Genomic DNA, 23,759 nt, shown 5'->3' with positions numbered 1-23,759 from the left:
CCTCCTCTGTTGTCTCGATGTGGAGGTCGCCTCCCCATCCGCCCACTGTAGAATCAAGGCAAGGGAGAGCTCCCGCCCCATCGCAAAGATGGAGGCTCGCTCTAGCTCCGTGGTGTTCGCCATTGCCCGCAGCGCGAGATTCATCTTCGCCACAGCCAGCGCCTGTGTCGCCTGCTCCGCCGCCCTTGTCGCTCGATCCGCCGCACGCTCTCTCCGAGCCACCTCCGCGAGCAGCCGGCGTATCTCCTGATCCGCCGCAGCTCCTTCTCCTCCATCCATCAACAGATCTGAGGATTTCCACCGCCCCCCGACTCTCCGCTTCGTCTGGATGAATCGCCACCGTCAAACCCGCACTAGCGCGAGTCTGCTGAACAAGAAAAACTTCCATTTTAAGAAATGCGCATCTAATTCTGTATCTCTTTTTACAAATTTCCACAACGCGCACGCGGGCGAAAACCAGAGGCGCGTAACGTTTCGTGTCAAGCAGATTAACCGCAAGATTTATGTGGCACAGCACGAGGGAGATGGTACCGTACGGCTCAATCCTCAATGGACAACGATGTGACATGGACGGACAACGGATCGGGAGAGCGACCTCACTGTACAACCCGCCACAGACCACAGAGAAGGCTCCCGGTGCCAAATCACGAAGCGACACCTCGGGGACAAAGCAATCGTGCACACTTTCACTTCTCGCTCGCCGCACACGCACCGTGGGCGCGCTTCCTTCCTTTGCGTGTATATAAAGAAGAGCAGGACTCGCGGGATCAAGCCGGAAAGTGTGGCGCACGCGCACAGAGGGTTTCATGGCGGAGGAAGCTAAGGCGCCCGCCGACGCAACGTCGACGGTGGCGGAGGCGGCGCCGGTGACGGCCGAGCGGCCGGTCCGGGCGGACCTGGAGACACACCTCCCAAAGCCCTGTGAGTGCCTGCCCCGTTTCTTCCGTTCGTACGTGCATGGTAGTTTCATCAGCAAGGCAGTAACTAGTAGTAACAGGCATGGATGCATGCATGCAGACTTAGCTCGAGCTCTGGTCGTGCCGGATGTGTACCATCCTGAAGGAGAGAGCGGGGAGGGGCACGAGCACGGGCAGAAGAGCGTGCTTCAGCAGCATGTCGCCTTCTTCGACCTGGACGGCGACGGCATCGTCTATCCCTGGGAAACTTACGGAGGTATGTATTTGTATATGTTGCACGGTGTGATGATGGCCTGCTCGTAAAATTCATGTGAAGAAGCTCAATTAGTTTCAAAGGATTAAGTGGCGGGCATTTAGCTGCAGCTTGGCCAGAAGCTATCAAAAATTCAAAACGTACTTTGTTTCGGTACACCCTCCTTAAAAGTAGTAGTATAGAGCAGATTAAATGTGAAGATTAGAAATTACCCCTTCAATAAAAAGAGAGGGTAAAATAGTCCTTGTATCCATGTCAATCTATTCAGTAAGTTTGATCTGCAAGCTAATATGGCGATATCCTTTTTAAATAACTTCAAGATTCGTGTAAACTTTTAAGGGGGGTCTGCTGAATTAAAACTCAAACTATATCGAAACTAAGATTCATTTTGTACTATTTTTCTTGAATCATGAAGAAAATAAGCATACAATCAGACATCATATGTAAAGTATCACATATATTTGACATACACATCTCCAGACATTAAAAAAAAACACAAACATGCTAATTCAGTAGCCAAGTGTTGCATCAATGCATCCTATATATCGAAAACAAGAAGAAAGAATGAGACAGATGGATGGCTTTATGGAACTCACTTGCGCTATTCCTCTGGCCACGACGGCTTAGCGGCGCTAAATAACTTCAAATTCAGCGCTGTGACGGAAATTAGTGAGTTACTAACCTCATATTTAGAGTAGTGTGAAATATGCATAGCTTCAGTGACATGGCTCTTCAAAAATTATATTTTAGAACCACAAAATTTGACAGTGGTTGCCGTAGTTTATGTACTTATATTGCCTGAATTCCAGGAATGAGGGCATTGGGCTTCAACGTGATCGTGTCGTTCGTATTCGCAATTGTCTTTAATATTGGTTTCAGCTTCCCAACTCTACCTGTAAGTACAAAAAGATTTGAAATATTTCCTTGAAAAGTTTCAGCAGGCTCTTATTCATCCTTACTTTTCATAATGGCTATATATAGAGCTGGATACCATCTCCCTTGTTGCCCGTATACATCAAGAACATCCACAGGGGTAAGCATGGTAGCGATTCCTCAACTTATGACACAGAGGGAAGGTAAATCCACACTCCAAACTTGCTTACTACTAGTTCAAAACTTTGTTACACCATCTTTCAGTTCTGAAAGAGGTACGTTCCAACTGTGAAACAAATATAGGTTCATGCCGGTAAATTTCGAGAGCATCTTCAGCAAGTATGCCCGCAGGGCGCCGGACAAGCTTAGCTTCGGCGACATCTGGAGGATGACCGAAGGCAACCGGCTGAACTTCGACTTCATTGGATGGTGAGCAGAGCACTCGCGAATTCTCATTTCATCGGCAGTTTACTTAGCAGTCAGTGATGCCAAATGAACTGCAGAAGCGTTGTTCCACTCATGTTTAGCCTGAACTGATATGTGTGTCCAGGATTGTGAGCAAGGGGGAGTGGATACTGCTGTACGTGCTTGCAAAGGACGAGGAGGGCTTCCTCTCCAGAGAAGCTGTTCGCCGCTGCTTTGATGGTAGCCTGTTCGAGTTCATCGCCCAGCAAAGGAGGGAAGCCCACGACAAGCAGCACTAGAGTTGCAACGCTGTCATCTTCGTGAGTAGGACTGTAGACCAGATGGATTACCTCATGTATGCCTATATATGAAATAAGAGAGGAACGAGTATGAAGTTCAGAGAATAAAGTTGTACACTTCTCAACTAAACTTGAGAACATAAGTACTCTGTACTGTGGTTGTTGAATTTACTGTGATTGTTGAATTTTCTTACTTTATTTAGGGGTAGTTGTACTACAGCTGTGACAATTAATTTGAATCGAAGAGAGTACTAACTCGATTTTCTTTTGAGACAAGATTTTTTTTTGAGAAGATTTATTTTCTTGAGGGAAGAGTACTAACTCGATTGTGTTTACGCTGCGGTGATTTCCCCATAAACGGCCCGGCCCAGCTAGTCAGACAAAAATATGGTCCATGTACACTCGGAAGGAAAAACAGATCGAAGAAGACCATTCACTCCTCGCTCTAAAAAAATGTTTTTTGGCCAGATCTAAATAACGAATTATTTAAAACACATCATGATTTTTTTAAAGTGGTGGATTTCAAAAAATATACTTACTAAATAAAATACTTGTGCATAATTAAAATAATCTTCGCAGACATTATTCTCATGAAGAATAACTGTGCATAATTTAAAAATGTTCACAAATTTTATAGATATTCATAAAAATATTATAAAATAATTTTGCGTCATTTAAAATGTGCAAAAAAAATTATAGATGTGCAAAAATATATTTTAAATTTTAGATTATATTTTTTTGGAAAACAGTCTTGCATTAAAAATTGGTGAATTTTAGTTGTGTTTGTAAATTGTAAAAATAATTCATGTATTGTAAATGACTAAAATACAAGAAAAATAATAACCAAATAATTAAAAGGATGAAAAATAAAGAAAGAAAAATTGAAAAAATTGGCAAAAGTTTGAATAGAAAATGAACAAAAAAGGAAAACTAGAATAAAACAAGGGGAACTAATATTCTATTTGTGCTCCTATGCGAAGAAAACTATTTTATTTTTTAGAAAATACACCTAAAAGGCGTGTTAAAACTGAGAATTGTCAATGAAGAAAGACAGTAGCCAATATAATGAAGATATAAATGGACACAAAACGACCAATAAATATACTCCCTCCGTTCCTAAATATAAGTCTTTCTAGAGATTGCACTATAAACTACATACAGATGTATATAGACATATTTTAGAGTGTAGATTCACTTATTTTGCTCTGTATGTAGTTTATCGTGGAATCTCTAAAAAGACTTATATTTAGGAACAGGGAGTATAATACATTGTAAATCATACTCACCATCTTTTTTCTTCAATTATACGCCATCTATCTGAGATTGAAAATTGCATTGAACCGGCAGAAAAGGAAAGGGACACCTGCAAACGCCCTCGCCATACCAGGCCTTGAAGACCACAATAACCACTCGCCACTTGAAATGAGACCTAGATTTCGCCCAAGGAACATCGATTGAGGCAACACCTCATGCAACAGGCGTCATATTCTTCACCACCATTCTATGGTGTTGGAAAATTGGATCACATCATCGAATGTATAATAGGATATTCCCATGTTAACATCATGAATGCAAGCTTGTGGTGAATAGAAGAAGAACAAATACACTTATTGCGGAGACAAATGTTTCTTTACCCCTCATAAATGGGATCCTGAAGTACTTGCTTTATTTATGTGTACGAGTAAATTCCAAAGACTAGGGCGGTCGTGGTATTCAAGATCACCAAGATAAAAAAACAGTTTGCTCAGCAAATACCTTTATAAGCTTTTGACAAAGGATGATGTATAGTAAACCCTTTTGCGCATCAAGTATCCAAGCTCAAATCCTTTTCCAAGGCATATAGGAAACCTGTAGACTGACATTTTTTGGCGTGTCTGATCACGGTGAAGAAACATCTCTTCCGTTTTGGATCTTTTGCAAAGGAATGGCTTGGAGATACATTTCGGAGAGGATACATGGTTGGGTAACACCACTCTTCGAGAACAATATCTAGCCCTAGACCATATTGCTCACGATAAAAGTAAGTGCAGTTGTTTTGAGCACATCTTCGCCTAATATTTATTTTAAGCAGGATTTGGTCGATCTCCACCTTGTGTCAAGGCACTTCCTCTTGGGGGACTGGTTGTGATCCAACTGATACAAGGCCAGGATGAATTCCGCTGGCACCTTACATAGAATGAAACCTTTACATAAGATTGCATGTACATGGCGCTTACACACTGAGATTACGCAATAACGAAAAGACTTGGATGTCAAAGGTACCACTAAAAATTAAAATTTCCTCCGATATCTTTCTCGAGGAGTGATCCTAACAAAGAACAACCTCGCTCGCCACAATTGGCTAGAGATTAATATTGTTATTTACGTCATCACGATGAGACTATTAAACTTTATTTTGGCAATGTGAATTTACGCATTCTATATGGTTGGTGATCCAAGTTGCCCCCAACTTACCTAGCCCCCCGCAATGTTTGGATGTTGGATGGGTGGAGTTCCACAAAATTTTTGCGTGTCTATTAGGGTGGGAGTGCCAACCCTGATTTGCTATTTGAGTTTTAGCGGTAAAAAATCCCCTCCCCTTAGGTTAATTTTCGGTTTACACACTAGCTCCGGTTGTGATGTTCTCTGGGGTGTTGTTTACAATGATGTCTGTGCGTGCGGGTCGGAGCATGTGAGCAAAGTGTTGTTACCCAACATTGTTGGTGGCATGGTCTTGGGATAGGTCTCCCACACTCTACGCCGTAGGTTTAGTTTTGCTTGCAATGGCTTTGCTTTTCTATTGCAGTGAATTATTGGTCTGTGCTCATTTGGGTTTGACTCTGTGGATCTTGGTTGTGTAGAGGCTGGCGTGTACTTATTATGTTTTCTATTTTCTTGATGCCACATTTTAAGTTAATAAAATACGCCTTTTATCAAAAATATGAGTGATTAAGGGAAAATCGGGATATCATTGAGACCAGGCCTCATGTTTATTTTGTAGTGCGGATTCAGCTGCTTGGTTTGGTTTCACTATATTTGGTATGCCAATTATTTAGATGCATCATAAGAGTTATTTTAGGATTTTTGCAATATCATATTTTTTGTATTTTTGTTACGGGATTGCTAAATCTCAGTCGACTGAGACTTAACCAAGTCTCAATCAATGCCATATTCATTTACATGAAGATCCGTTCAAAATTTTCTTTTTAGTCTTTTTTTCTTTTTTACTCCCCCGTCTTAAAATAAGTGATACATGTTATGTCACTTGACTTAGACTTGATTAAGTCTCGATCGACTGAGACCTAGACACTCCTTTTTGTTAGCATAATTGTACGTAAAGTAACCGATGAAGTTGTTTTGGGTTGTGCCCATGCCCAACGACAACGAAATGTATTCATGAACATAGAGACAACAGTAAACAGAAGATGCATAATACTATATCACTCGAAGAAGATAAGTCTTACATGTCGTAATGCATGTCACCCAGCATGATGATGGATGCAAAACTGCTAATTAGGGGAGAAACTACCGCACCCCTCTTTGGCTGTAATAAGTATCAAGCCGACTGACTTGATCAAACCTTCAGCTCTTATTTTGCCGTAGTAACTTTTTTTTTTGGAAAAGGGAGTACCCAGCCTCTGCATCACAATGCACAAAGCCATTTTTACCGTAGTAACTGAGGACAGCTTATTATACTAGAAGAACCAAATGCAGCATCCCCAGCACCAACTAAGATTAATTAGTTAATCAAGCTAGGTCCACCCTCAAGCTTAATTAACTAACCAATTAGTTAAGGTGGGTGATGCATGAAATGAGATCACTTGCATGTGGCGACGAGGACCCTCCTGGGCGCCAGCGACGGCCGGCGGCCGTGGAGCGTTGCGAGGTTGTCGAGGATGAGCACGTCGCCCTTCTCCCACCGGAACTGGATGCTCTCCTCCTCGATGATCTCGCCGCACCGGCGCACGAAGTCCGCCGGTATCTCGGAGCCGTCGGCGAACGTGGCGGAGCTGAGCTCCTTGCCGTGCATCCCCACCACCGTGTTGAACCACATCCGGCGGCCCTTCCGGCCCGGGAACACCCGCGTCAGCTGCCTCGGCCCGAGGATGGTCCTCACGCCGCCTTCCTCCGGCAGCCACTCCACGTCCATCCCCAGCGCGCGGGCTCTCTGCTCCGCCACGGCCTTGTCGGTGGTGGCGAAGGCGTCCTCCCACCCTCGCCCCCGCATGGACTTGGTGTCGTCCTTGCTCAGCGCGGTGAAGGTGTAGCGGAGCCCCTTGGCGTCCAGGTCCTCCACCATGTCCGGGAACTCCTGCAGCGCGCGCTCCGTCACCCGGAAGCTCGGCACGAACGGCGTCTCCCCGCCCTCCGGCGGTGGCACCTCGCAGAACAGGATCACCTTCCCCGGGAACTCCTTGATCTGCACGTCAATTCGTCACACAACAACACAGCGGCAATGGCGACGTCGCCGTCCGTCCATCAATCAATGGCGAACGAGCGATGGAAGCAAGCAAGATCGAGGTGCAGGAGTACTTACGAGGACCATCTCGTGGTGGTAGTAGATGAACTCCTCGAGGGGGCCCTCGTTGGCGGTCCAGATGCGGCCGTGGACGTGGGTGCGCGGGGCGGGGCCGACGTACCGGATGTCCGGCCACCCGAGCGCGTCCACGATGGCGTCGAACTCCACGGCGTCGCGCACGCCGAAGCCGCGCAGCAGCACGCCGCTGTTGGCCACCACCTTCTCCTCCACCCACTCCCGGTTGGCCACCAGGGCCGCCACCAGCGCCTTGTGGTCGTGGCCGCTCACCTCCTCGCTGCCCGGCGTCAGGACCAGTGGCACCTGCTCGCCGTCGATCTCCACCTGGCCCTTGCACTCGCCCAGGCCGAAGAAGCCGTCGCGCGAGGCGGCGACAACAGCTGCAGCTTCTCCCATGGCGCCGGCCTAGCTTCTAAGCTCCGATGCGTGGATTGATACTTGGTACTTGGTAGTGCGTGCCTGACTGACTGTGAATACAATGGATATTTATACAGCGATACGGTGACAGTTCGGAGGTGACCCCTAACAAGGTCTGTGATGGAAACCATGCAACTCTTTTGACCTCTGTGATGCTTGGTTACCGTGGGAGACACAAACAAGCTCATCAATCAACAACACGACAGTAAATATTCACGAAAGTTCCGTTTTCCTTTTGTCCGGATCGAGCACTGAGAAATGCGCCGCTGCTATTGACCGGGCGGACCGAGTGCGCGCGCTGCCATGTCGGGGTGACGCCCTGGCTGGCGTCCTTTGCATTGCATCGTGGGCGCCTCGCGCCATAGCGCAGTCCAAACTGACGGATCGATCGGAGTTCGGAGCCTTCAAAAACAGTAAAAACAAAAAATCCTAATCGAAGAGACAGTAAAACTGAGCCACGTAGGACCTACAGCCATTGACGTCATCAATCATCACATAAGCGGTCAATAATGTTAAAAATCCGACGTCAGGTTTTTTAGCTTGACAAATTGAACGTTTCTTATGACAATTTAGGTGTGCCGAGGATGCAATTTTTTTTATCAAGTATGGCAAATTCTGACAAAAAACTGAAGTGTCATGCCTGCTAAAGGAACATGCCCCTCGTGAAAACTAAATTTGCTATAAAAATGTTTGATTTCCATGCTGAGCATCAGGGGTTGTTTTGTAGCGAAATCGGATGCTCCACACCCTCTAGTCCTTCCATCCGGTGTTACGGGCCATGGCTCAATTTTGTCTCATCGTGACTCCGCCCTTACCATTCACCGTCACCGAGACGGAACCTTCTATTTAGCACGTAGCGTGCTGGACAACGAGCAAACGCGCAGGTTGGCGCATGCTATTGGGCAGTCCCACTTACCCAATATTCTTATATTTTTTCCGGTACGAAGCAGACTACACCGATTTATTAATTTCACAAAAAAAAACTAAAGTGGTTTTGAGCCAGTTTTTCCTAAAACAACAGTACTGCAACAATTTAAAAACATTCATGGTTTTCTAAAATTCTTCACAAATTTTAAAAAAGTTCACACACTAAAAAATGCTTGCAAATTCAGAAAAATTATCAATTTTAAAAAACTGTGCAAGAATTTTAGAAACAAAACAGAATTTCATAAAATATCCACCAATTCAAAAAATGCTCATCAATTCAAAAAAAATCCATACATTTCACAAATATGTTCTCCAATTCAAACATATATGTTCAAGAGTTTCAAAAACTGTATCAAAATTTCAAAATATGTTCTATGATTCAAAAAATAAGAATTTGCGAAATTCTTCATTGATTCAATAAATGATCACAAATTCATAAAATGCTCATGAATTACAAAAGAATTGTTCCCAATTTCAAAAAATGTTTGTATTTTCAAAAAACAAATCTAATACTCCAAAATTATTTCCAAATTTCAAGTAAACGGGAAAATTAAAATGGAAAAGAAAAGTCAAAAAATAGGGCTGATAATAGTAATAAAGAAAGCACATTAAAAAGAAAAACAGTGTTTAGGGGGGGGGGGGGTGAATAAGGCTAGTAGATTGGCATGCATTATTAAAAATAAATTCAAGAACAAAATTGAGAATTGAGAAATGGGTATATTTTAAAAATTTCCTAGTTTTTAGAAAACACAATTTTTTTTTGAAATTCCAACACTTTTCGAAAATACAACACTTTTTAAATTTAAGAACAAAATTTTGAAAACAGGAACAATTTTTGGAAAACACGCATTTTTTCTTAAATTCCCAAATATTTTTCAGAAGCACAAACAAGTTTTGAAATTACTGTACATTCATCGTAAACATGAACAATTTATGAATTTATGAAGAAATTTTGAAAACATAACATTTTTGGAAAATACTAAACTATTTGTGAAAAAAGTTTTTTAATCCGAACATTTCGCAGAAAAAAGATAACACTTTTGAAATTTTGAAAATATATCTGAAATTCCAGAAAATTGTTGGAAATTAAAAAATGACAGAAAAAACATTCAAATATCGGTTTAGTTTCCTTCTAGAAGGTTACCAAAACTAGTAAAACCGGAATGGAACCTTCAAGAAGGTTCCCAAAACCAGAACGACAAATTTGGTCATAATGCTAAAATGGTCAGCCTATTCCCAAAACCAGAATGACAAATGTTTTGGGTTTTATTTGTTCCTTTTCCGTTTTTTCACAAGAAGCACATCTGTGATTCCACAATAAGCACAGCCTGTGCGTCCATGAGAGAAGCACAATTGTGTCCCCCCCCCCCAAAAGAGAAAAACGTAGCTTGCGCTTCCACGAGATGTGCTTCTCGAAAATGGAAAAGCATAGCTCCCCTCGAGTGTTCTCTGTCGTTGACATTTGGCACCACTGTGCCAAATCGATTAGGCAGTTCATGCGTAGTTGTGGGCCTAATATGGCCATGGAGCTTAGGGCTCGTAAAGGAGCCCTTCTTGATCATATTAGGCCATTGGATGTGATTACAGGCGGCCTTGGCCTCTCTGCCAACGAGTGGCTCCAGCGTTACACCCTTGGAGCCTCCCTAATGGAGATCTTTAAGGGAGAAGATCTCTTTTGGCAGCGTAGGGTGGGGTTGGGGGGGGGGGGGGGGGGCTAGAATTGGCTTCTAGAGGGGGGCATACCGTCTATTTCCATGCCATTACGAATGCGTGGCGTCAGAAATGCTCTATCCCGTGTTTGTGGGATGGAGACGTCTCCTTGAGCAGTTAGGGCAGATCATGTCGCACATTTACTCCTTCTATAAGGAGCTCATCAAGGTGGGACCCCGCTCTAGGGTTTCTCTGGCAGAGGATTTGTTGGAGAGCAGAGGCCAATGTCTCGGCCATTGAGAATGGCGAGCTAACTTTTCCATTCTTGCCAAAGGAGGAAGGTCGGGAGATTGTTGTGATGGAGGCTAGTTCGTCCCCTAGCTCTAATGGCCTTCTGGGGGCCTCCTTCCAGAATTTCTTGTTACTACAAGTCTACAACCAAACATCTTATATTATGGACGGATGGAGTTCATTACATGATTCGTCCATGTCAGTTGTTGCGATAACCAAACATAGAAGACACCTCATGGATTAGGTGCATTACTGGAATGTGTTCAGGTGCCCCTTCCTGATTATTCCTAATTGTTATATTCTTTAGCTATTAAGAATTTCAGAATGGCTATGATTCTCTTTTTCTTTTGTGTATGAATATGGAGATTAACATTAAAGTTGCTCCAGGATCTCATGCTACTGCGAATAAGCCTAATAGATTGGCATGCATTATGTCTACAGCTTTACATTAAATTCAGTATTATGCGGTACATGAGTTCATGAGTTAATTGCATAATGAAAAAAAAAAAACCTTGAACTTTGCCTCATCCGAATAATTCTGTACATGTTATATTTTCCTTTTTGCTCTCGGTTGTAGCAAGTTCCTTTGTGATGGTTTTTCTTTTCGGTGGTCGGACTTGCTTACCATGTATAATCGCCTTCTTTTATTCCTTCGGCTCCACATTACAACTCTAAAATTTACTGAAAACAAAAATTGGTAACTTCAGCCAACTACGAATTAGTATTACACTGAAGTTGCAGCATCAGATTGTTCTGCGAGTAGTCTTGGCATCAAGGGCATATCAATCTCCTGTAGAACCTCGAGAACCCGACCGATCAAACTGATTTGTTTCCACTTCACCCATAGTAGACATACTTTTGCACAGCTTCAATAACTAAACGTTTGAGGTTCTGGCATTTTCCAAACATGTTTGACATGCTCCAATTTTCTTTCTTTCCCTGCAATGAACAGATGCTATAGAGCTATGGCTGGGATCTTGCCGGCTGCCATGGTGGTATCTCAATGTTGGCGAAACCGACCGCCTACATTGGCAAATCGTTCAACATGGACGGCTGCAACATCAGGGAAGCCATCCTCAGTTCCACTGGACTATGTATAAGTACCAGCAAATGGACCAGGATTCCGTACTTTTGCAGGTTCAGTTTTGCACCCGAGAGCGGCGAACTCGACCGGGCAATGGACTGCAGAATTCAGTTCAGGGGCTTGGTTCTCGGAGGCAATGTTCAGATGAGTGGTACTGGTAACTAGGGTTAAGTGAGTCGTCATCATGTAAAAAAACCCTGAAGAAATGTAATAACTTTCTACATTTTGTCTGCCTTGTTAATTCAAAAAGGAAATGGAATTTTCCTAATTTAATATTGGAGAGTGCTTCTGTTCTGGAGAACAGAGCCTTTATAAGTTGTCTAAGAAGATGCATCTTTTTTTTTCCTGGTGGTTGTGAAAACTTCTTACTTGGTGTCCATTTGATGGTCAGCTTTTTTTCCATCATGGAGAACTATTTTGTAGGCTGTCAAATATAATCGTCTCTGTAGTAGTGAATAAGCAGCTTACAAGTGACACATCTCTAAGATGAAGTAATTATTGGGAGTATCTTTCTCTCTTAACAAAGTAGTGGCATTTATTTCGCTACAATGCTTGCTCTATACCATATACAGTATAAGATAAGTAAATAACAGACGATTTGGAGACCGCTAGCTCGCCTCCTTCTTTTATTCCTTGTTCTCCACATCACAACTTAAAAAAAAGTACAAACTCTCTTTATTATTATTACATTGAAGTTGCAGCATCAGATTGTTCCATCATAGCTGCAAGGAGTCTTGGCATTGGGGGTATATCAATCTCCTGTAGACCCTCGAGAACACGGACCACTTCACTCATAGTCGGCCGATCAAACTCACTACCTTGGATGCACCAAGATGCAACTTTGCAAACCCTTTCAGCCTCTTCCAAATTGAAGTCACCATGCAATTGTGTATCCATTAAACTCTTCACATCTCCCTCGTGAAGCTTCTTGATGGCTTGCACAGGGAAATATTCGTGATGTTGGTAACTGTTGCTGCTGCTCTCAGTGCTGTGTGATATTTCCGGTGAGGAATTCCTCCTTCCTGATATAATTTCTAGCAGTACCATGCCGAAGCCATAAACGTCGACTTTCGGTGTGATCGCCACTCCGCTAAGCCACTCTGGGGCAAGATAACCTATCGTTCCTCTGAATGAAGTCAGAATTCGGCTGAAATCCCTCCCCACAAATGCTGCCAATCCAAAGTCTGCGACTTTAGGAACAAATGCTGCATCCACAAGTATGTTCTCTGGCTTAATATCGCAGTGTATGATGCACTCGCGACAACTCTGATGCAAGTAGGACAATCCTCTGGCAATTCCTAGGGATATCTGATATCTGGTGTTCCAGTTTAGCACAACAGCATCAACATTATTGCTCTTCTTAAACAGATGACCATCAAGAGAACCATTTAACATGTGCTCATACACAAGTAATCTGTGATCACCTTCGCAGCAGAAACCAACCAATTTTACTAGGTTGATATGTTGGATCAGTCCAATTGAGCTCACCTCGGCCCTGAACTGCTTCTCTCCTTGACGGGCACCATCAAGCCTTTTCACTGCTACAGTAGTCTTCGAGTCACTTAACACCCCCTTGTATACAGAACCAAAACCTCCACCACCAAGCTTGTCAGAGAAGTTTTTAGTAGCACGAACTAAATCAGTATATCTGAAGGCTATAATCCCGCCAACACTGCCTTGATTGTCATAGTATGATGAAAGAAAACCACACCACTTAAATCTGTTCCTCCAAATCAGTAACAGAAACATGAGCATGAGTAACCCAAAACCAATAATGCTTGCAGCGGTAACAACTCCAACGTTTGGTTTTCTTTTGTTTTTCCTCAAACTTGGCATGAAATCTTTGGCAGCAAGACGGAGATAAAGAACATCTTTAGAAGTGTATTCAATGCCATCACTAAGAGTTACACTAAGCAACTCCCCATTCCAGACAGAGCATTTGCTATCATTATAGGAATAAGCAGTGCAGGAGCAGGAACCGAGACAAGTTTCTTCGCATTCGCTCTGAGTGGTGGCAACGGCTATGATTTGTGGGTTGTAGGGCAATGTAACTTGAGCAATGGGCTGGAACATGTCTGTTGAACTTGTGATGTTTTTGTCACTAGTGCAATGTGAAGGTGTATTTCTGATGCATCCTCCTGTTCGATCTTGAAACTTCCAATCCTGCGGCGACTTCTGAGAGAAGCTCTCCATGCAGTCACATGATGGATTTGGATTGCCTCTGCACACTGTAAAAGGTCCACAGGCAGCAGGCGCGTTGCAGGGATCGTCAGGTTGGGCATATATGATTTGCCAAGACTGATTAGCTTGCGACCAGTGATTCAGCTTTATCTGACCAGACATGTCTAGTGAGACAAATACAGAAGGCGATGGTTCATTATGTGAAGTGTACATGTAGTACTCCTCTTGGTCATTATCAACATATACTAGGTTATATAAGCCTTTGGTCGGAGGATTGGAATCAAGCAGTGAGTTGAGTACTCGCACAAGATTGAATGATGATGTTGTGGAGGATGCATACTGCCAATACACTACAGATGGGTTGTTGCGGCGACTGAGGACAAGCCCCCTGGTGTCTTCTAATTCAATGCTGTATGAGCCGAGCCCCGGATCAATGAGACTCTTCTTTGAGATGGGTTGGCGAGTGAAACTAGTGACCTTGTTTCGGCCTAACTTGGCACCAGCAAGCACAACATCTGTTGGGTAGTCGAAGCTCTGCCATGCCAGTAGGTCAGATGACCGGCTCTCTTTGAGGACAAGGTTTCCACTGTTCAAGAGAACGGCAGAACTAGTGGCTTTGATGCTGCTGTGTGTCCTATTATTGACAATGTGAGTGGACCAAACAATGGATTCATTGTTGGCGGCATGGTTTACTATGACAAGATTGCCATCTCTTGATATCTTGAGCTGTGTTAGGTTGACATTGGGGTTGGTGATGGGCTGATCCCTATTAGCAATCCATACGGTTGTGAGAACTGGGATCTTATTGAACCATATGCCAAGGTACCACAAGCTGGGGCTGGGAGATGTGGTGTTGTGGGATGACTTACTGATGGTGCTTGCTGGATGGAACTGGAAGAAGCCAAGCGCGAACTTGCCGTTTCTCGAGACAAGCTTGTCACCGAAGGCCAGGTTTTGGCCTGCCATGAGAGTGTCATTGCTTGCAGTTGCAGAGGAGGAGCACCAAGGAGTAGTGTGCACAAAGAGAAGCCAGAGTGATAATATGTAGAGGGGAGGCATGGAGAAGAATGTGAATGCTCTCTGCTCTGCTATTCAGAGAAGGCAGAGAATGTGTATATATAGACAGAATGGGAGAGGCTGAGCCTAACAAGTAGTTAAGGATGCATGCATGTTCCGCTAACTGACCAGAGAATTCACTACAATCCACTTTGGACAAATTATTCAGAGACGGACAGCGCTAGCTACTAGCTATTTACCCACTTGGGCTGCAACTTGAACTCAAAGTTAGTACAGTATTAACATAAAAAGCAAGTGCTAGATTAGCTTATCAAGAAGGAGGACCTTGAATGAAGCTTCCACCAAGCGGGCTGCATAGAACCACCATGGACGACCAGGCTTCCACCAGGTCAAGGTCAAGTCAATCATGAGGCTTCCACCAGGCTTACCAAACAGATCCTTCAGTATTTTAGTTATATCAGGCATGTGCTAACCAACAGACAATTTTTTTAAATCCATCCTGCAAATCTTTGCTTCAATGAATATCAACACAAAAGACCAACAAAAATGAGACCACAGACGCAAACTTAAAACACATAAGAGAGCACCTAGAAAAGGAACACAAATTAACCACAAGGGACGGTGGTAGTACTGTCAATATCCTTTTTTACTAACCAACCCACAAAGATAAATGTTTTTGCTTTAGATAATGATAAAGATAAATGTTTGTGTTACAAATACAAATTCAACGGATATGAACACAAAGTCACCATGCGTAAGTGTGACCAGCGAAAGAAAAAACAACAAATGTTGTAAACTAAAGTTGGCAACTTAAAACACATACTTGGCAGAAAAAAAGGGTAACTTATAACACATAACAAAGAGCTAGGGGGAAAAAGCAGAAATTAACCAAAGGGGCGGCAGTATTGGCAATATCTCTGAACTGAAATTCAACTAATACATATACAAACCATCCCAGGCTCATTGGACCAAGGTCCTGTTTGGTATAGACTCGTCAATTCCTCTCGTTTGGTCGCTCACACGCTTACTGGAAGCAGTCAATTCTCTGCATCACATTTGAGTGCTAATCTACAGAACATAAGATGACTGACGCGGGGAAGTCAAGATTGGTGACTACAGCGGTACTAGCTACATACCCACTTGGCATGGCAACTTGAGATGGGCAGCTGTACACCCATTCGGTGCTATCTATCTCTCTATATATAATGGAGCTTCCACCAAGTGGCTGCATGGAGCCAGCCATGGTCACAGTCAAGTCGATCATGAGGTTTCCACCAAGCTTACCAGGCAGATCTTTCAATATTCTAGTGCTATATGGCAAGTGGTACCTTGCCATACAATTTTTAAAATCCAACCCCCGAATATTTGCTACAATGAATATATTACAAATGCAAATTCAACAGATATCAATGCAAAAGACTAACCAAAACTCCCCCAAAAAAAAAGGCGACCAGACAGAATTATAATAAAAAGTTGGAAGCTAAAGTTGGCAAACTTAAAACATACAAGAGACGGTGGCTGTAGTGCCAACATCAGAGTACCAGACTCACGTCTGCAGGACTGAAATTCAACTTATACTTGACAAGCTATGGGACCGTGTGTCCCAGGCTCATTGGACCAAGGTCTCTTCAGTTTCAATATGAGTTCATTGAACTATCTACTCCGTCACTCTCATTTGGTTGATCACACGCCTATTGTGAAGCCAGTCGATTCTCTGTGTCATGCTTGTAAGGGCAATGGTAGCTAATTCTACAGAATGTCAGATAGAAAGCTACTTACTCAGGAACCTAACTGCCAAACTTTTTCCCTTATAGCATTTCCAAGTTTAGGATAAAGGAAATAATGCATAGCACTCGTAGAGTAGAATAGGCTGCCTATTCTACATTGGCAGAATAAGAAAATAGCAACAGACATAATTAGGCACAGTCTGAAAACAATTATTTAATCTACACCTGGCATCTTGACTAAGCATGCTAATAGTAACCTATCCACGGTAATTAGAAGTTCTGAAGTTACCATCCCATGTCTATAAAAAAACACCTGAACTATCACCTAGATGTTTTTATTGGGGATGATTCGCTGCAGCTTTTGTTCTAGGCAATTTGGTATGAACGCATAAGCATAGTGCAATTCAGTACCTTGAAAAGCATGTGCTTTATGCCCACTTCCAGATGCCTATGCTTTCAAAGGAAAACACCTAAACACAGAGCATAAATTCATCAAAGCATTTCCAAACAGTAGAAATTTTTAAAAAAATGTGGCAATCAGAATAGAAACAGTTCTTTGCTGCTTGGTGGGGAATCTATAACAAATTTATGAAATGCATATAATAACCTCACAATTAGACATTGGAGCAAATCATTCTAAAGAAAGAAAGATGCACGCTTGTCAATGAGAGACCTGACATTGTCAAGTGGGCGAAAGCAGGGACGGTCTGATTGGTGGCGCTTCTTCTGGTGGTGCCTAGCGCTTAGGAGTGTAGCGTTGTAATTTTTGGGTGTTGCCCTTTATAGGGCATGTACATAACTTTTTCTACTGACAATGCATCATGACACAAAACTTTTGCATTTTCATGAAAAAAAACACTTCGAAGTTTAGGATAGAGCAAATAAAGCATAGCACCCATAGATAAGAATAGGCTGCCTCTTTTACACTGGTAGAATAACAAAAGGCCTCTGATAGAAATTTGGATATACCAAGCGATTATACAGTATATGCGGTCTCTTGATTAGGTACAGTTTGAAATCAATTATATAATTTTCTAGAAAAAAATTTATTTAAACTATAGCTGGCATCTTGCCTAAGCAAGCTATTAGTAACCTGTCCCTGCATTGTAATTAGAAGTTCTGAAGTTACTATCCCAAGTCTGAAAAGAACACCTCAACTTTCACCTAGATGTTTTTATTGAGGATGACTGGCTGCGCTTTTGCTCTCGGCAATTTAATATGAGCAGGCAAAAACAGTGCAGTGCAGTGCCTTGAATAGCCTGTGCTTCATGCTCCTTTCCAGATATGCAAATACTAAACGCGGCACATATATTCATCAAAACATTTGCAAACTATACAAAAGGAGAAAAAATTGCGGCAATCAGAAGAGAAACAGTTGTTTGTACTGGTGGGGAATCTTTAACAAATTTGCAAAATTTAGGAGGCTTAAAACCAAAGGTGTTGTCCAGTAGGAGGATGCTTCTTCATTGCTTTGTCACCATGGACTGAATGTCACTTGTTATGCTCTCTCTAGCAGGGTTATGAACCTTACTGTCATCTGCGGTTGCTTTCATCTAGGGGACTGAATGTAATAGCCTCATGACCTTGGAGCAAAATCATTCTACAGAAATAAATAATAGTGCAATCACATTCCTTGTCTTACATAGTATGGTGTATATGAAATAAGAATTCTATCATCACTATAATCTCCAAGAAACTCAAAAGGCAATCATATCCTCAAGAGAGATGGCGATGGCAGAAAGTTCAGCAGACATTAAGTGAGTTTATATGTAGCAATAGTCAACATATTACATACCGTCATGTCACCTTTGACCGTCTTCAAACCTGGATTCCTTCATTTGTACCCATATTTTCCTTCGCATCCATGCCGCACTGGAGCCTGCCGCAATTTTGTCGCGCAGGTGTAGGGTCAGGCCACTCGGTTTTGTACCAGAACACCACACCATCGAGTGAGCATGAGGGATGACCAGGCCATGCGTACTCTTGATCAAGAATGGGTTGTGGCATACATGTACATTGACATCTTCCTTCGATTTAAAGATAGGTATCAAACTATCCCATCAACAAAACATACACATATTTCTAGGTCTGCCATACTTTGCTACAACGCTTGATTACATACGGCACTAAATAAGAGATAATTTAATTAGCATACCAGCTTTGCCTTCCTTTATTCCTTCCGCTCAACATTACTAAAACTCTAAAACTTGCTGAAATTAACACATATTATTAGCATCGACTGCTAGTTATTATTACATTCAAGTTGCAGCACCAGGTTGTGCCGTTATAGCTGCAAGTAGTCTTGGCATCGGGGGCACATCAATCTCCTGTAGACCCTCGAGAACCCGGACCACTTCACCCATCGTTGGCCGATCAAACTCATTATCTTGGATACACCAACCTGCAACTTTGCAAACCCTTTCAGCCTCTTCCAAATTGAAGTCACCATGCAACCGTGGATCCACCAAACTCTTCACATCTCCCCCATGAAGCATGCTGATGGCTTGCACCGAGAAATATTCAACATGGTAACTGCCGCTGCTGCTAGTGTTGTATATTTCAGGTGAATTCCTCCTTCCCGATAAGATCTCCAGCAGGACCATGCCAAAGCCACAAACATCAACTTTCGGTGTAGTAGCAACTCCGGTAAGCCACTCTGGGGCAAGATAGCCTGCAGTTCCTCTGAATGTAGTTAGAATTCGGCTAAAATCCCTTCCTACAAACGCTGCCAGCCCAAAGTCTGCAACTTTAGGAACAAATGATGTGTCCACAAGTATGTTTTCTGGTTTAACATCACAGTGTATGATGCATTCGTGGCAACTCTGATGCAAGTAGGACAACCCTCTGGCAACTCCTAGGGTTATCTGATATCTGCTGTTCCAGCTTAGGACAGCAGCATCAGCATTATTGCTCTTCTTAAATAGATGACCATCAAGAGACCCATTTAACATGTGTTCGTATACAAGTGATCAAGGTTGATATGTTGGATCAGTCCAATTGAGCTCACCTCGGCCCTGAATTGCTTCTCTCCTTGCTGAGCACCATCAAGCTTTTTCACTGCTATAGTAGTCTTCGAGTCACTTAACACTCCCTTGTATACAGAACCAAAACCACCTCCTCCAAGCTTTTCTGAGAAGTTTTTAGTAGCATGAACTAATTCGGTGTATCTGAAGGCTATAATCCCACCAGCACTACCTTGATTGTCGAATAAAGGGGAACCACACCACTTGATTTTGTTCCTCCAAATAAGTAAGAACACCATGAGCATTAGTAACCCAAAACCATTGTTGAGGAAATCGTTAACTGGTAGCTGCTCGGTCGGCTGGTGAGTAGGGGATTAATAGGCTAATCGGCAAGTTAATCGGCCATTTAATCAATTAATCGGACGATTTATCGGGTAATCGGCTACTCGGGGACCCTATGAGTAGGGATTAATCGACAAGATAACTGGTTAATCGGATGAATTCTTGAACAGGGCCCAAAACCAAAAATGCTTGCAGCAGTGACCACTCCAACGTTTGGTTTTCTTTTGTTTTTTCTCAAACTTGGCAGCAAATCTTTGGCGGCAAGGCGAAGGTAAAGAACATCTTCAGAAGTATTATCAATGCCATCATTCAGATTTACACTAAGCAATTCCCCATGCCAGACAGAGCATCTGCTACTGTTATAGGAATAAGCAGTGCAGGAGCAGGAACTGAGACAAGCTTCTTCGCATTCGCTCTGTGTGTTAGCAATGTCTATGCTTTGTGGGTTGTAGGGCAATGTAACTTGAGCAATGGAGTGGAACATGTCTGTTGAACTTGTGATGTTTTTGTTGTCACTACTAGTGTTGCAGTGTAATGGTGTATTTCTGATGCATCCTCCTGTTCGATCATTAAACTCCCAATCCAGAGGTGACTTCTGAGAGAAGTTCATCATACAATCACAGAATGGCTGTGCAATGCCGTTGCAGACTGTGAAAGGTCCACAGGTAGCAGCCGGAGTGCAGGGATCGGCAGGCTGGGTATATATAATTTGCCAAGATTGGTTGGCTTGTGACCAAACATTCAGCTTTATCAGACCAGAGATGTCTAGTGAGACAAATGTGGGAGATGATTCATCCGGTGAAGTGTACGTGTAGTACTCCTCTTGGTTGTTATCAACATATGTTGTGTTAATCAAACCTTTGGTCCGTGGATCCAAATCCAGAATGGAATTGAGTATTGGTATAAGACTCAACGATGATGTTTTGGAGGATGCCCAATGCCAATACACTACCAAGGGGTTGCGGCGCTTGAGGACGATCCCCTTGGTTTCTTCTAGTTCAATGCTGTATGAGCCAAGACCCGGATCAATGAGGCTCTTCTTTGAGATGCTCTGATGAATAAAGCCGGCGACCTTGTTCCGGCCAAACTTGGAACCAGGAAGAAAAATATCTGTTGGGTAATCAAAGCTCTGCCACAACGGTAGGTCAGATGATGATGGGCTCTCTGTGACTGTAAGGGCAAGGTTTCCACTGTTCAAGAGAACGGCAGCACCAGTGGTGGTGTTTATGCTGCTGGTTTGTGTCCTATTATTGACATTGTGAGTGGACCAAACTACGGAATCGTTGTTCGCGATGACAAGATTGCCATCGCTCGATATCTTGAGCTGTGTTAGGTTGAGGTTGGGGCCAGTGATGGGCTGGGCCCTATTAGCAACCCACACAGCAGTAAAAACTGGGATCTTGTTGAACCATATGCCAAGGTACCAGCTGGAGCTGGTGGTGTCCAGGGACTTACTGATTATGCCTGCTGCTGGCTGAAAGAAGCCGAGCGCGAACTTGCCGTTTCTTGAGACGAGCTTGCTGCCGACGGCGAGCGATTGGCCAGCCGTGAGGGTATCGCTTGCAGCTGCGGACGAAGGGCACCAATGAGGAATGTGCAAGAGGAGGAGAAGCCCGAGCGAAAATGCGTAGAGGGGAGGCATGGAGGATAGTGTGAATGTTGCTTTGCTCTGCTATTTGGAGAAGGAAGAAGAGGGTGGATATAAAGATGAAATGGAAGAGGAACAAGAGTGTGAACAAGCATGGAGGCAGGGCAAGTCAAGATTGGTGACTACTGACTAGGACAGCACTAGCTACGTATACCCACTTGGGCTGCCACTTGAGCTGGGTAGTTGCATGCCCACTTGGACTTGGGGCTATCATCTCTGTATACAATACAAGGAGCAAGGCGCTAGCAGCATTGCCATGAAAACCGTGTGCTGCCCGGCATGAGGCACACCATGGTTGACTTCCAATGAAGCTTCCACTACACTGATCGACTGGAGCCACTTCTGAGTGCTCACTGGATTCACCCCTTCATGACTGAATATGAAATCCAACTTCCCTCATAGTGCAGAAGGTCAGAAAGCAACTCAGAAACCTAACTGCAGGCAAGCTTTTCGTCTGTAGCATTTCCAAGTTCAGGGCAAAGGAAATGAAGCATACATCGGTGTACATCGGTATATATTGACAGAATAGGAAGAATGGCAACACATAAAGCAGCAAGTAATAAACAAAATCTATCCTTTTTTCAGAGAGAGAAGAAATAACAATCAACAGGCTGATGTAGAACAGGATGATATGTAAGAGCCTGAGTAGTTTAACTTTCTTTGTAGAGGAAGAGAATATAATATTGACAGAAGAGAAAGCTCACCAGCAGCAGCCATTGTTCAGCTTGTAGAACCGAATCAGGGAGGCCGCCGCCGCCGTGAACCACCGGAATGGAAGTAAATGGAGCCCGCATGACGGAGACTCGCCAGCTCGCCGTCCCGATGTCCGTTCCCTATTCCCCTCGCCGGCCTCTCGATTGTTCCGCCGCCAGCCAAGCCTGAATGTCACCGCCTGCCGTGGTGTGGCCCGTCCCCCGCCTCCACGCCTCCACTACCGACGGTTGCCACCCCCGCCCCCGCCACCCGCGTGATTCGCAGCGTCGGCGCCGCCGGCCACCGGCAGAAGGTGATGTGAGGGTGAGGTCCGGCGGCCGTCAGAGGGAGAGCGGCGGCAGACTGAGCCCCACGGTGATAAATGATTTTTACCGATTGGTTCACAGCCGTCGGATGGATGAAACTAATTAAAATTCATGTAAATGATGTGCAATACACCACTCCATTGTTTTTTTCGGGACTCCATTGTTTGTATCCCTTGCTTAAGAAAATAAGTACAGTTAGGGCATTTTCAAACCCATGCATCAAAATGTTTGTAAATGTCCATACAATATGATTCGAACCCGTTGTCTCCGCTTTGGTCGCGGTTGCCACCCACCCAGTTCCCGCCCATTTCTCGTCCATCGCCACGATGGAGCCGGAGGTATTGGTGGAGATGTTCACAGTTCCGCCAGGCCCGGAGCCGGAGGACCTATCGGTGGTGGTCACCCATCTTTTTTGTTTGAACTTTTTTATTTCATGTTTGACTTTTTCGTTGTTTTTTGAAATCGCCTCAATTTGTCAACCTCTTATTCTTATTGATCCATCTGATGCCTTTTAAGATCTGGTTTGGATAGCAGAAAAGTTCCCTATCTTTTCTTAAAGAGTAATTCCGAGTTATCGAACCCATAAGAGGATGTGCACTACGACAAAGACTTTGACAAGTCTATGTTAAATCAGACCTTTAACAATTAATCTTAGAGGTGTAAACACTAAAATTAAAACATGCATGACTATGAGGTCTTACTCTCACAACCCTAGATTTATACTCGGGGTCATCATGATATTAATTTATGCATTGGAAAACACCTATTAGGATGTGCTTGCGACGCGATAATGTGAGGGATGTATCCAAAATACGTCTTGACCGGTGCGCGACCTGGATCAAGAGTCAACTGTTCAACCACATGCACTTATCGCGAACCAACCTGTGGTTAGATGGTTAGAGGGACTGTGGTATCTCCAGCCCACCAGGGTTCAAATCCTGGTGCTCGCATTTATTCCTGAATTTATTTCAGGATTTCCGGCGATGCGCATTCAGTGGGAGGAGACGTTCCCGTCGACGACGAGGTGCCTACGGTGACTTCGTAAATTTTAAGATGATATACCGACTCAGTCTTTCGAAGGCCCTCATAGGGGTAGGATGTGCGTGTGTGCGTTCATAGGGATGAGTGTATGCGCGTGTATATGAGCGCTTGCGTCTGTACTGTGTTCAAAAAACCACATACACTTATCACCGTGCGGCATTACTTCGGTTATTAAAAATAAATTGTTTG

At 43.6% G+C, this 23,759-nt stretch overlaps 4 protein-coding genes and 1 pseudogene across 7 annotated transcripts; 1 reads left to right on the top strand and 4 right to left on the bottom strand.

Moving 5' to 3' along the window:
- The first annotated feature begins 757 nt into the window (after positions 1–757).
- Positions 758–2,932, top strand: LOC125529478 (peroxygenase). Of its 2 annotated transcripts, none has more exons than XM_048693895.2 (6): positions 758–921; positions 1,018–1,173; positions 1,980–2,065; positions 2,152–2,246; positions 2,347–2,472; positions 2,594–2,932. In XM_048693895.2, the coding sequence occupies exons 1-6, from the start codon at positions 807–809 to the stop codon at positions 2,745–2,747; spliced, it is 732 nt and encodes a 243-aa protein (XP_048549852.2). In that variant the 5' UTR covers positions 758–806; the 3' UTR covers positions 2,748–2,932. The 2 variants fall into 2 exon arrangements, with proteins under 2 accessions (XP_048549852.2, XP_087400605.1); XM_087544479.1 differs by having other exon boundaries at positions 773–921; positions 998–1,173.
- A 3,243-nt stretch (positions 2,933–6,175) lies between these two features.
- On the bottom strand, positions 6,176–7,714 carry LOC125533723 (clavaminate synthase-like protein At3g21360). The gene is made up of 2 exons (XM_048697087.2): positions 7,264–7,714; positions 6,176–7,146 (listed from the first exon to the last, which is right to left on the bottom strand). The coding sequence occupies exons 1-2, from the start codon at positions 7,657–7,659 to the stop codon at positions 6,544–6,546; spliced, it is 999 nt and encodes a 332-aa protein (XP_048553044.2). The 5' UTR covers positions 7,660–7,714; the 3' UTR covers positions 6,176–6,543.
- Positions 7,715–12,219: 4,505 nt separating this feature from the next.
- LOC125539012 (G-type lectin S-receptor-like serine/threonine-protein kinase At2g19130) lies at positions 12,220–22,518 on the bottom strand. 3 transcript variants are annotated; one of them, XM_048702369.2, is made up of 3 exons: positions 21,318–21,453; positions 18,353–18,436; positions 12,220–18,157 (listed from the first exon to the last, which is right to left on the bottom strand). In XM_048702369.2, exon 3 carries the CDS (start codon positions 14,870–14,872, stop codon positions 12,317–12,319), a length of 2,556 nt encoding a protein of 851 aa, XP_048558326.2. In that variant the 5' UTR covers positions 14,873–18,157; positions 18,353–18,436; positions 21,318–21,453; the 3' UTR covers positions 12,220–12,316. The 3 variants fall into 3 exon arrangements, with proteins under 3 accessions (XP_048558326.2, XP_048558325.2, XP_087400603.1); XM_048702368.2 differs by lacking the exons at positions 18,353–18,436; positions 21,318–21,453 and adding an exon at positions 22,215–22,518; XM_087544477.1 differs by lacking the exon at positions 18,353–18,436 and having other exon boundaries at positions 21,318–21,433.
- LOC147986123 (G-type lectin S-receptor-like serine/threonine-protein kinase At2g19130 pseudogene) lies at positions 18,586–19,752 on the bottom strand (annotated as a pseudogene).
- Positions 19,963–21,685, bottom strand: LOC125539013 (S-locus-specific glycoprotein S13-like). Its single transcript, XM_087544478.1, has one exon. The coding sequence runs from the start codon at positions 21,502–21,504 to the stop codon at positions 19,963–19,965; it is 1,542 nt and encodes a 513-aa protein (XP_087400604.1). The 5' UTR covers positions 21,505–21,685.
- Positions 22,519–23,759: the final 1,241 nt, after the last annotated feature.

This window comes from Triticum urartu, chromosome 2A (genome assembly GCF_056163025.1).
Source record: "Triticum urartu cultivar PI428250 chromosome 2A, HENAU_Tu73, whole genome shotgun sequence".
NCBI lineage: Eukaryota > Viridiplantae > Streptophyta > Magnoliopsida > Poales > Poaceae > Triticum > Triticum urartu.
The sequence above is the reverse complement of the archived record's forward strand: the minus strand, read 5'-3'. Positions and strand labels throughout refer to the sequence as shown.